General features: G+C 41.1%; 1 protein-coding gene across 5 annotated transcripts in view; it reads left to right on the forward strand.

Moving 5' to 3' along the window:
- The window catches only part of STK31 (serine/threonine kinase 31), a 369252-nt gene extending 358006 nt beyond the window's left edge, over positions 1–11246 (forward strand). For all 5 annotated transcript variants that reach the window (XM_040352870.1, XM_040352874.1, XM_040352872.1 and 2 more), the window contains 2 exons: positions 2084–2152; positions 10826–11246. In XM_040352870.1, coding sequence (XP_040208804.1) covers positions 2084–2152; positions 10826–11011 — 255 coding nt within the window. In that variant the 3' untranslated portion in view covers positions 11012–11246. The remainder of the gene's footprint in view (positions 1–2083; positions 2153–10825) is intronic.
- Positions 11247–11880: the final 634 nt, after the last annotated feature.

Raw genomic sequence — 11880 nt, forward strand, 5'->3', positions numbered from 1 at the left:
CGTCGCCTTTTAAAACGCACCATTGTGGGCGAGCCGAGGTCTCTGTTCGTGTGACCGCGAGTCCCGCGGACTCTATGTCTGCCGGGAGTCCTGCGATCGTCTCACGAAGGGGAAGAACGGGGAAATGCTGATGTAAACAAGCATTTACCCATTCTGTCTAGTGACAGGACACTGATCACTGCTCCTTGTGATCGGGAGCAGTGATCAGTGTCTTGTCACATGTAGCCCAGCCCCCCCAGTTAGAACACATCCCAAGGACACACTTAACCCCTCCAGTGCCCCTTACTGGTTAACCCCTTCACTGCCAGTGTCATTTACACAGTAATGGTGAATTTTTTTAGCACTGATCGCTGTATAAATGACAATGGTCGCAAAATGGTGTCTGGTGTGTCCACCATAATGTCGCAGTCACGATAAAAATTGCTGATCGCCGCCATTACTACTAGTAAAAAAAATAAAAACATTTATAAAAATGCCATAAAACTATCCCTTATTTTGTAGACACTATGGCCCAGATTCTTAAAGGGCTTACGACGGCGCAACGCAATGTATGCCGTCGTAAGTCCTAATCTGGGCCGTCGTATCTATGCGACTGATTCTTGGAATCAGTTACGCATAGATAACCATTAGATCCGACAGGCGTAAGGCTCTTACGCTGTCGTTTTCCCCGTCGAGTATGCAAATTAGCAAAATACGCGAATTACCGAACGTACACGCGGTCGACGCGTAAAGTTGCCCCTGCTATATGAGGGGCAACCAATGTTAAGTATGGCCGTCGTTCCCGCGTCGACATTTAAAAAATTCTATAGGTTGCATTTTTTGAGCTACAGAGTAGGTCTAGGGCTAGAATTATTGCTCTCGCTCTAACGATCGCGGTGATACCTCACTTGTGTGGTTTGAACACCGTTTTCATATGCGGGCGCTACTCGCGTATGCGTTCGCTTCTGCGCACGAGCTCGTCGGGACGGGGCGCTTTAACAATTTTTTTTTTGTTTTCTTATTTATTATTATTGATTTTATAATTTTTTACACTGAAATAATAAAAAAAATGTATCACTTTTATTCCTATTACAAGGAATGTAAACATCCCTTGTAATAGAAAAAAGCATGACAGGTCCTCTTAAATATGAGATCTGGGGTCAAAAAATTTACGTTGTTTGCGTAAGTCGTCCGTGAATGGGGCTGGACGCCATTTACGTTCACGTCGAAACCAATGACGTCCTTGCGACGTCATTTAGCGCAATGCACGTTGGGAAATTTTAGGGACGGCGCCTAATTTAAATGATCCACGCCCCCTACCTGGCTCATTTGAATTAGGCGGGCTTGCGCCGGGGGATTTACGCTACAGGCAAGTTCTTTGTGAATAAAGCACTTGCCTGTAAAACTTGCGGCGGCGTAACGTAAATGACATACGTTACGCCGCCGCAGTTTTACGCCCATCTACGAGAATCTGGGCCAATAACTTTTGCGCAAACCAATCAAACGCTTATTGCAATTTTTTTTTAACAAAAATATGTAGAATACGTATTGGCCTAAACTGAGCAAATATTTTTTTTATATTTTTTTTAAAATAGTCACTTTCTTTGTTTATAGCGCAAAAAATAAAAACCACAGAGGTGATCAAATACCACCAAAAGAAAGTTCTATGTTTGGGGGGAAAAGGACATCAATTTTGTTTGGAAGTCGTACGACCGCGCAATTGTCAGTTAAAGCGACGCAGTGCCGAATCGCAAAAAGTGCTCTGGTCTTTGCGCAGCCAAATTGTCTGGGGCTGAAGTGGTTAACAGTACTTGCAGTTGTGTTCTGTCTATTACCACTACTAAGTATTTTAACTTTACTAAATCTCTGTAGCCTTATTGCTCCTATATATTTATTGTTCAGATAAAAAGACCTTCATGGCATAAGCCATCTCTGAGGAAGGCTTTTTCATAAACTGGAACTTGGTGTCTGTAGAAGGAAGTCAAAGTAGACCCCATGGTCCTCTAATTTTCTTTTTAAAAAAAAGAAAAAATCACATCCTTCTTACTCCTATTCACAATATATACTTTAGTTTAAAATAACAAAATGTTCTCTTTATCTGCAGCTATGCATTGGTACCAAAGATATTCCAACCAATCCAGATGGAACTCCTGATCTAAACAGGATTGATGTGGTATGTTTTTTTTTGTTTGTTTTTTCAAATTTGTGTAGTACTTCTTTTAGTCACAGACACCTGTATACCCCAAAAATATAAGAAGACAGTTTGTCAAGTCAACACTGCATGCACTACAGCTCATAGTATGGTTTGTGCACAGGGGAAAATGTGTTTTCTTTATCATAACACATGGTTAATGCCATGAAGGGCTGAAAAACATTGTTTTTTTATCGTTTTATTCTTTGAATTTCCTTGTGTTGTATTTCCTATGATGTGCAGTTTGTATTATGCCCAAGCTGTCCATAGATTAAACAAAATTCAGCCTATTCAGCAGAGATTGGCTGAAATTCGATCCAAATGTGACCACTGAAAAGAAGTCTATCTGTTTATCAACTTCTGCTGAATGGACCTGTTGATAAAAAGCCGCTCTATCAGCAGCTGAAGCGTTGATCTCTGTACATTGATAGTAGTAGTCCCCCGTTGTCAGAATAGCTCAGCAGGGAGAATTCCCTCATCCACCTTGAGATTGTGTAGATAGGGGAATCGGTTCCGTTTTTTACATTAACATGCACATACTGTTATGGCTTGAAGCCTGGTCAGCTGTAGCTGCCTGCAAAAGACTCCTCACATGTATGCCCTTTGAAGGCAGATGTCTATTATGCAGAGCACCTCAATACACTATCTAGGCTTCCAATTCTAAGCCCAAATTCATCTCTTCTTTTTGGCACAGAGCCAACCATGTCTTTCCCAAAACCTTCTTCCCAGTAAAGGGGCACCCTCACTCCTACGAGTGGTCTATGTCTGTTACAGTTTGCTCTTCTCCGCGTTAGGCTGGGTTCACACTACGGTTTTCCCGTCCGTCAGCCGCATACGATTTCAGTATTGAAAACGTACGGGCCCGGACGGGAAAACGTAGAGATAGACAATGCATTGCAAATCATATGCACTCGGATGCATCCGGGTGCGTACGATTTGCTGGCAAAACGTTTTTTAAACGTACGCAAAACCGTGTTCAACCGCGGTTTTGCGGTCGTTTTTAAAACAGTATGGCAACCGCATACGTTTTCCTTTAACATTAATGTTAATGGAAAACGCACATATGTGCGGTGCCATACGTTCCCGTCCGTTTCAGCCGCATACGTTTTTTCATATAAATCGTATGCGGCTGACGGACGGGAAAACCGTAGTGTGAACCCAGCCTTACAGAAGTCCCAGACCTGTGAGTTTAATCAGTGGTTTCAAAGGGTGAAAAATAGAGTCCAAAATTCTACTCCTTTCCTGCTATTAAATCATCCAAAATCTGTCCAAGGATGGTCAGATTTGCAGAATGCCCTGAATCATCTCTTTTCCTGGGAAGTAGTTGGCTTCTATTCAAACCTGCTCATGGTACAAAAACCAACCCAATAGGGTATTCATCCTAGCTTGGGACTAACATTCCTAAGCAAATGCCTTCATGGAAACTGCAAGGTTTGCAATTACCTCTCTGAGACGAGAGGAATACTTCAGTAGTGAATAAATAACTAATATCCCTCTGAAGAGTGAAACAAGCACTCTGAAGAGCCAGCTCAGTGACCACTGTAAATATAAGATCAATATTCAATAACACAAAAGGTCCTCTGAAAAGTGAACCCAATGCAAAACATTAGTCCTCTGAAGGGTGAGTTCAAAACTGTATAAGCAGGATATCTTGATAATTCCACTCTAAATGTTTATCAGACACAAACACACAACTTTCTGAGGCTTACCAGAGCATATGCAATCTCCACATGAGAAGTCGCAAACGGCTCTTTTGTCAAGCAAGCCTTTCGATCTCTCATTCCGCGCTTGGTAGCAGTATCATACATGTGATAAATTGCAAATAATGCTTCCTGTAGTGTATAACTGATACATTTAGTAGAAACAATAGGAAACCCCACATGAAATAGTAGTCCTCTAAATAGTGAACTTAACTGCTTACCGACCAGTGCACGACGATGTACGTGGCACAATGGCACGGCTGCGCAAATGTACCTCCCCTTTAAATCGTTGGCACGCGCCCACAAATCCCCCGGACTCGATGTCCACCGGTGGTCCGTGATTGTGACATGGAGTGGCAGAACGGGGCGATGCCTATGGTAAACAAGCAACTGCCTAGCAACATGACAGGGATCTAATGCTCCCACTGATCGGGAGCAGTGATCTCTGTCATGTTCTAGGTAGCCCACCCCCTCTACAGTAAGAACAGTTAATCCCTTAATCGCCCCTAGTGTTTAACCCCTTCCCTGCCAGTGTCATTTACACAGTAATCCGTGCATTTTTATAGCACTGATCGCTGTATAAATGTCACTGGTCCCAAAATGGTGTCAAAAGTGTCTAATATGTCCACCGCAATGTCGTAGTCATTATAGTAATGGTGATCTATTTTTATTTTTAAAAAAAATAAGAAAAATAACATAAATCTATCCCCTATTTTGTAGACGCGATAACTTTTGCGCAAAGCAATCAATATACGCTTATTGCGATTTTTTTTTTTTTTTTTTTTTTTTACCAAAAATATGTAGAATACATATTGGCCTAAACTGAGGAAATATATATACATATATACTGTATATTTTGGGGGGGATATTTATTATCACAAAAAATTAAATATTGCTTTCTTTTTTTTTTTTATTGTCGCTCTTTTGTTTATAGAGAAATGTATGAACAGAGATCAGTCATTTCCCCAAGTCAGTCCACCTCCCCCCTTCAGTTAGAACACACCCAGGAAACATACTTAACCCCTTCCTCGCCCCCTATTGTTAACCCTTCCCTGCCAGTGGCATTTTTATAATAATCAATGCATTTTTATAGCACTGATTGCTATAAAAATGCCAATGGTCCAGAAAAGAGTCAAAAGTGTCCGCCATAAGGTCGCAGTACCGATTAAAAATCGCTGATCGCTGCCATTACTAGTAAAAAAATAATAATAAAAATGCCATAAAATTATGCCCTATTTTGTAGACGCTATAACTTTTGCGCAAACCGAACGCTTATTGCGATTTTTTTTTTTTTACGAAAAATATGTAGAAGAATACGTATCGGCCTAAACTGAGGGGGATGTTTATTACAGCACAAATAAAAATTATTCTTTTTTTTTTTTTTTTTTTAAATTGTCGCTCTATTTTTGTTTATAGCGCAAAAACGAAACCGCAGAGGTGATCAAATGCCACCAAAGAAAGCTCTATTTGTGGGGGGAAAAAACGTCAATTTTTTTTGGGTGCAAGGTCGTATTACCGCACAATTGTCAGTTAAAGCAACGCAGTGCCATATCGCAAAAAGTGCTCTGGTCAGGAAGGGGGTAAATCATTCTGGGGCTGAAGTGGTTAATAGACAATGTGGAAAGGTAACTCGGTGAATCCACAATCACCACGTGTCCTCTGAGAAAGAGTACTCTGGGGCTTACCAGAGCAAATGCAACCTCCATATGATGTCATAAACAGGGTTTGTATTAGGCAGTTTGTTCCTCTACACTGTGGCACATGGAACAACCGCTCACCTCTAAATCGCTCCCTCCAATATTTGGCAGCAATACATCAGCATCATACATGTAATATAACGCCTTCCATAGTGTAAATCTGATTACTAAATTTGTTAAAAACCACTTACAAACAAATGGTTTGAAAAGCGGCATGTAAAATCACATAGCCCAAAATCCTCTGCAATACGCACACGTGTAGTAACATCACAGCTTCAAGCTATACCCAACATGTTTCCTCAAAAATTATATATCCCTTTACACTTACTAGAGCTGCACGATTAATCGTTAGATATCATCACATTTTACCCCCCCCCCCCCTTCCAGATCTTCAAAACAGCATATCACGATCTTTCTAACAAGTGCAGAAAGTTGGAAACAAGAAAAACAGTGCCAAGAGTCACCATTGGGCTGGACTTTAGAGGCATAGAAAACAATGTGGATGTTGGAAAAATAACAATTTATTGAGAAAAGTACATGGTATTGTCGAAAATTTAAAAAAATCATATAAAATGATACAATTTGTACAGTGAGCCCTTGTGCATCAATGCATTTCACCGTTGGGCTTCGTCAGGATACAGTCAAGGTTTAAAGAAGTAACAAAAGAAAGAGAACGAGTCTGTCTTATAATGAACTTGGCCTTGTCTGTGAAGGTCCAGTGGTCAAAACGGTTTTAGGTCAAAAATATCCGATATAGGACGTTCCAAAGGACTGCAGAACAACAATCAGCAGATTATATTCACATCAGGATTAAAGGATTGCTGAGCAGGGGCATGTGGACGTCATATGTGACATCAAGCAGGGGACCATGTCAAAGTAATCCAAAATACAGAGGAGAATAACCAACACGGAACTTCTGTATGCTGATGGGGTATCAAAATAGCCCAGCTGGACACTATCTAAGTAGGAACGATATCAGTGATATGACGTGCGGGTATGCCCCTGGGAGACAGTCTGGCACTGAAAAAGCCTAACGGTGAAACGCGTTGATGCACAAGTGCTCACTGTACAAATTGTATCATTGTATATGATTTTTATCAATTTTGAAAATTTTTGACTATACTGTGTACGTTTTTCAATAAATTGATATTTTTCTAATCTCCACATTCTTTTCTTTGCCTCTACAGTCTGGCCCAATGGTGACTCTCTCTGAGTACCGTTTTTCTTGTTTCCCCTACTAAATTTACAGATGTGGCAATGTGAGTGCTCTCCTTTTTGTATTTTTCCAAGTGCAGAGAGTTCTCACAGCTGAGGAAAAAAAATCCAGGCAGCCTGCCAAGTTTTATTACACACGTGAATAAGTAGAATTCTTTAATCAAAGGAAAGAACTCCAGCGTAGATTAAGGAAGTTTAACCATTTAAAGACCAAGCCTTTTCTGACATTTGTTGCTTACAAGTAAAAATCATTATTTTCTGCTAGAAAATTACCTGGAACACCCAAACATGATATATACATATATATCTATATATTTTTTTTATTATCAGAGACACTAGAGAATAAAATGGTGGTTGTTGCAATATTTTATGTCACACCGTATTTGCGCAGCGGTTTTTTAAATGCATTTACAAAAAAAAAAAACACTTTAAAGGGTCACTAAAGGAACATTTTTTTTTTTTTTTTTTTTTTGCTGAAATGACTGTTTATTGGGTATAGAGACATAAAAGTTAACTGATTCCTTTTAAAAATGATTAAAAATTTAATTTAATCTATCATATAATGTGCCTCTAGTTTCACTATCGGCTTTAAAGGTACATACATGAAGTTCCGGGTGAGAGGTGAGTCGGGAAGACTCACAGAACAAAAACAAACAAATCCAGGGCAGTGTTTTGTTTTTAAAATGAATCTGATTGGTTCTGAGGAGTTTTAGACACACAGTAATGACAGCTTAGACCACCGTGAGAAAGCTCCCAGTATGATGGTTATAAGGAAACGGGCAACCAGGAAGTGTGGATTTCACAGCAGAATTACAGCTACTTCAAAGCAAAAACGAACAATGAGGACATGAAACCAGTACTGCAGTAAGGTAAAGGAAGCTATTTAGCTAAAAAAAATAAATTCCTTTAGTGACCCTTTAATGAATAAAAAAAAAACTAGACAAAGTTAGCCCAATTTTTTGGTAAAGAAGATGTTACACAGCGAGAATCGTGATATTTTTTTCTAAGCAAAAAAATAGTGATTCTCATTTTAGCCAGAATCGTGCAGCTCTAACACCCCTAAGGATGTAATTTTTGACCAAACATGTTGGGTGAAGCTAAACTCTTTAGAGTGTTGGTTCACCCTACTGAGGGATATGAATCATACTATTTACCATTGAGCTCACTCTTTTGTTATTTAGCGCTGCACTTAATCATATGTCGATAATGACAGATGCCAGTCTTTGAAGTTGAGGAGTAGTATTCCAATCCCTTGTGATCCAGGGAACATGGTCAACAAAGGAAGTCAAGCTCTCTATCAAAATCCTGGCGCTTAGATCAATAAAGTTGACCTGCTCTCTCTGGACCCTCTATTTCATTCTTTGTCTCAATCTCTAGCTTTAATGGCATAACTGTTTAAGCTCAGGTCTTAAAAGTCAGATAAGTTTGTAAGTCTGTCATCCCCACCATACTAAAAGCAAGAAAAGCCACTTCTGCAAAGATCTTGTATCGTATTGGGAAATCCTTCTTTGCCAGGTGTGAACACAGGCTCTTCAACCCCAGAGAATACTTTGTGCCACACATTCTGGTTTTCCTACAGTCAGGCTTGAAAATGTTTCTGTTATTTTTTTTTCTCCAGAAGCCTTTGGCCTCGCTCTCCTTTGTCAAAACTTTTATTCTCGTATCCAGCTCCCTTGCGACACCCTGATCTTCCTTGGACTTTAATCTGGTTCTCTGCCCTGCATAAACCACCCTTTGAACCCATCTGTTAGATGTTCTCTCCTGCTAAGTTGCTTTCACATCTATTAGACATGTTTCTAAGCTTGGCACGTTCCTAAGGAAACTTTCCTTCCTAAGGTCTTTCACCTCAGTAAAGACACTGTACTTTAAGATTTGTGCATTACTCTGAAGCACCCCAAAAAAATTGCTCTTTATTGTCTGGATGTATTCAGAGCCACCAGAATCCACCTCAAATCTACTGCTTCTATCAGAAAAAGACTTCCTATACATCCTACTCTCAGGACCTTTGCCAAATTCCTTTTTTTGTGTGTCCCAATAGATTTCCTTGGTCTATACAACAAAAAGTGAGAAGTAATCTCTCCACAGTGAGGTTGCCAGATGACCGTTCAAAATTTATTTTTCCTTCACTTTCCATCCCAGTGCAAATGGTAACCAGAAAAATTGAGTAGGTAAATCTTCCCAGTGGGGGGGACACAGCAGCAAATACTTGATATGAGTTGTAATCCCTATCCACTTTATCCAAAAGTAATACAGATGCTCTTTAACTAGTTCCTGCTTTGGACATGTCTGTTACGTCCAAAGAGTGAACAGGTTGAAACTGGCTCATGGTCCTGTGTCGTCAGCTACAGTCGAGAACAAGGAAGAGACATCAAGGGTCTAATAGACCCTTGATGTTTCCAAAAAGAGTGCCTGTCACCTGCCCAATGCTTGCTAGCTCCTATATGGTATCAATAAAGTTGAGTAAAAATAGTGCAAAGAATAAAATAATAAATATTTCAAAGCACACTCATCATCTTGACCATACATTGTGCATACAATACCTGTCGCCGAGAATGTGTTTCCAGCACGACGGCATCACGCTGATTCTCGGCGACATGGTGCCGACATCTCGCACTCGATGGAATAGAAAAAGCACATTCCAGTGAGAGCGTCATAGAAGCGACGGGGATCCGACTTGGATTCCCGCCAATTCTAGCCACGGTGTTTGGTATGAATCATGAGGGGGAACTCCACGACAAATTTTAAATAAAAAAACGGCATGGGTTCCCCCCCCCCAGGGGCATACCAGGCCCTTAGGTCTGGTATGGATTGCAAGGAGAACCCCCTACGCCGAAAAAACGGCGTGAGGGTCCACCCACAATCCATACCAGACCCGTATCCAAGCACGCTGCCCGGCCGGTCAGGAAATGAGTGGGGACGAGCGAGCACCCCCCCCCTGAGCTGTACCAGGCCGCATGCCCTAAATATGGGGGAGTTGGGTGCTCTGGGGCAGGGGGGCGCCCCCCCCCCACCCCAAAGTAGCCTTTTCCCGACAACCCTGGCTGTTGGTTGTCGGGGTCTGCGGACGGGGGGCTTATCGGAATCTGGGAGCCCCCTTTAACAAGGGGGCCCCCAGATTCCGGCCCCCCACCTTAGGTGAATGAATATGGGGTACATCGTACCCCTACCCATTCACCTGGAGGAAAAGTGTAAAAGAAAATAAACACACAACACAGGGTTTTAAAATAATTTATTAGTTCGCTCCGGGGGGGGGGGTCTTCTCCGCTCTCTGGGGGGGGGGTCTTCACTCTCTGGGGGGTCTTCTCCGCTGTCGTCTCGGCGCTCCCCGGTTCTTCTCCCGCTCGCTCTCCGGTGCCTTCTTCGGGGCTGGCCGCCATCTTCTTTTTAGCTCTCTTACTAGCGACGGCGCAGCCCGCTCTTCTTTGCCGTCCTCCGCCTTCTTCTTATGTTGACACGTCGCTTCCTACCGCTGTAATGCCGGGTATCCGGGGAGTGATGATTTATATAGGCCTCTTATGACGTCACAGTCCCATCATGCTCCGGGACCCACAGAGCATGTTGTGTTCGTGTCTGCTAATGATTGGTGTATAGCAAAAATGTAGTTTTGATAAACATTTGCGCAAATATCACGGGGCCTAAAAAAATCAGTAGCACCTTCTTTATCCTACTGCACCCGCACCCATGCTTTCTGAAAATGTATTAATTGGGGGGAGCACACGTCTTTTACAACCTCTGAAAGCTGCAAGTGATTTAATAGAAAGTCAAATTGGCAAAAATGGTCTTGCACCTGAGCTTAAAGGTGGAGTACCTAAAGAGTTAAATAATTTTCTAGCCAAAAATGCTAATTTTAACATTTGAAAAATTGCTCTAGAGGAGGAGTGGTTAAAGCAGAAAAAACAACTTTTAAAACCATAAAATGTAATTTATGTATTCAGATTTAATGTACTTAGATATTTTTTTCCAGTAATGGATATCTTTTAATGTGCATCTTATGTGATTAGCAATATTATTTGTGACTCATTCTTTGCCTTCGCCCCTTTCAGGATCCCAAAGCAAAAAGTCTTCTATCCAGATTACTTTGTTGTGACGATCGCATGGAGGCCAAGCAAATCCAAACTCATGACTATTTTCTGATTGCTGAAGTTGACAATACTACCGACGCAGACAATACTGTTTTGCCTGAAGAAGAAGAAGCATTTGATGAGAATGTACCAGCTGACTTTGCTTAATCGATCCAATGGTTGTGACAGAATCACTTTTTTGGTTGTTGAAAAGTAAAGAAAAAAATTGTATCTGTTTATGCAGTACATTGTGAAAGGCCTAATTATGATAGGCGGCTACTAAACAACTTACTGTTTTGTGAATGGTTTATAAATTGTTATATAATTTTCTGTCTTGTTTTGACTATTGTTACTGACTATTTTGATTCACCAATTAGTAATGGCATAAAGAGTTTCAACATTACTTTCTTGTGCTGTTAATTTCTATTATAGGCTTTAACCATTTCAACATCGAAAGGATTTACCCCCTTAATGACCAGGCCATTTTTTGCGATACGGCACTGCGTTGCTTTAACTGACCATTACGTGGTCATGTGACGTTGTAGCCAAACAAAATTGATAACCTTTTTTCCCCACAAAGAGAGCATTATTTTGGTGATATTTGATCACCTCTGTGTTTTTTTTTTTTTTTTTTTTTGCGCTATAAACAAAAAGCACAATTAAAAAAAAAGTATTTCTCTTTCGTTCATGGACAGTAATCTTAACAAAGTGGGTATTCGCCTTCATTCAGGAGTGACTAGGCAGAAACTTGTAGAAAGTGTTAAACACATCACACACAGTACAGTACTGCCCACGGGGCGGTCCCTCTGGGTATAACCCCTCTCTCTGCATCTTGCAGCTCAGTTTTTTTCTGCCTAGCAAAGGAGAAAGACATGGCTCCCTTCGGGCCCATAGGCCTGGAGGTTTATTTCTAGATTGAATTCTATTGTTTTTTTGTTTTGTTCCTGTGATCTGCGATCAACTGCTGACAGGCTGGATCCTTGTAGTCTCCCCATTTTCGGCCATCCAGTGTGTGCCGACCTCAGCTACGCACTGGG

Source organism: Rana temporaria, chromosome 5 (genome assembly GCF_905171775.1).
Source record: "Rana temporaria chromosome 5, aRanTem1.1, whole genome shotgun sequence".
Lineage (NCBI taxonomy): Eukaryota > Metazoa > Chordata > Amphibia > Anura > Ranidae > Rana > Rana temporaria.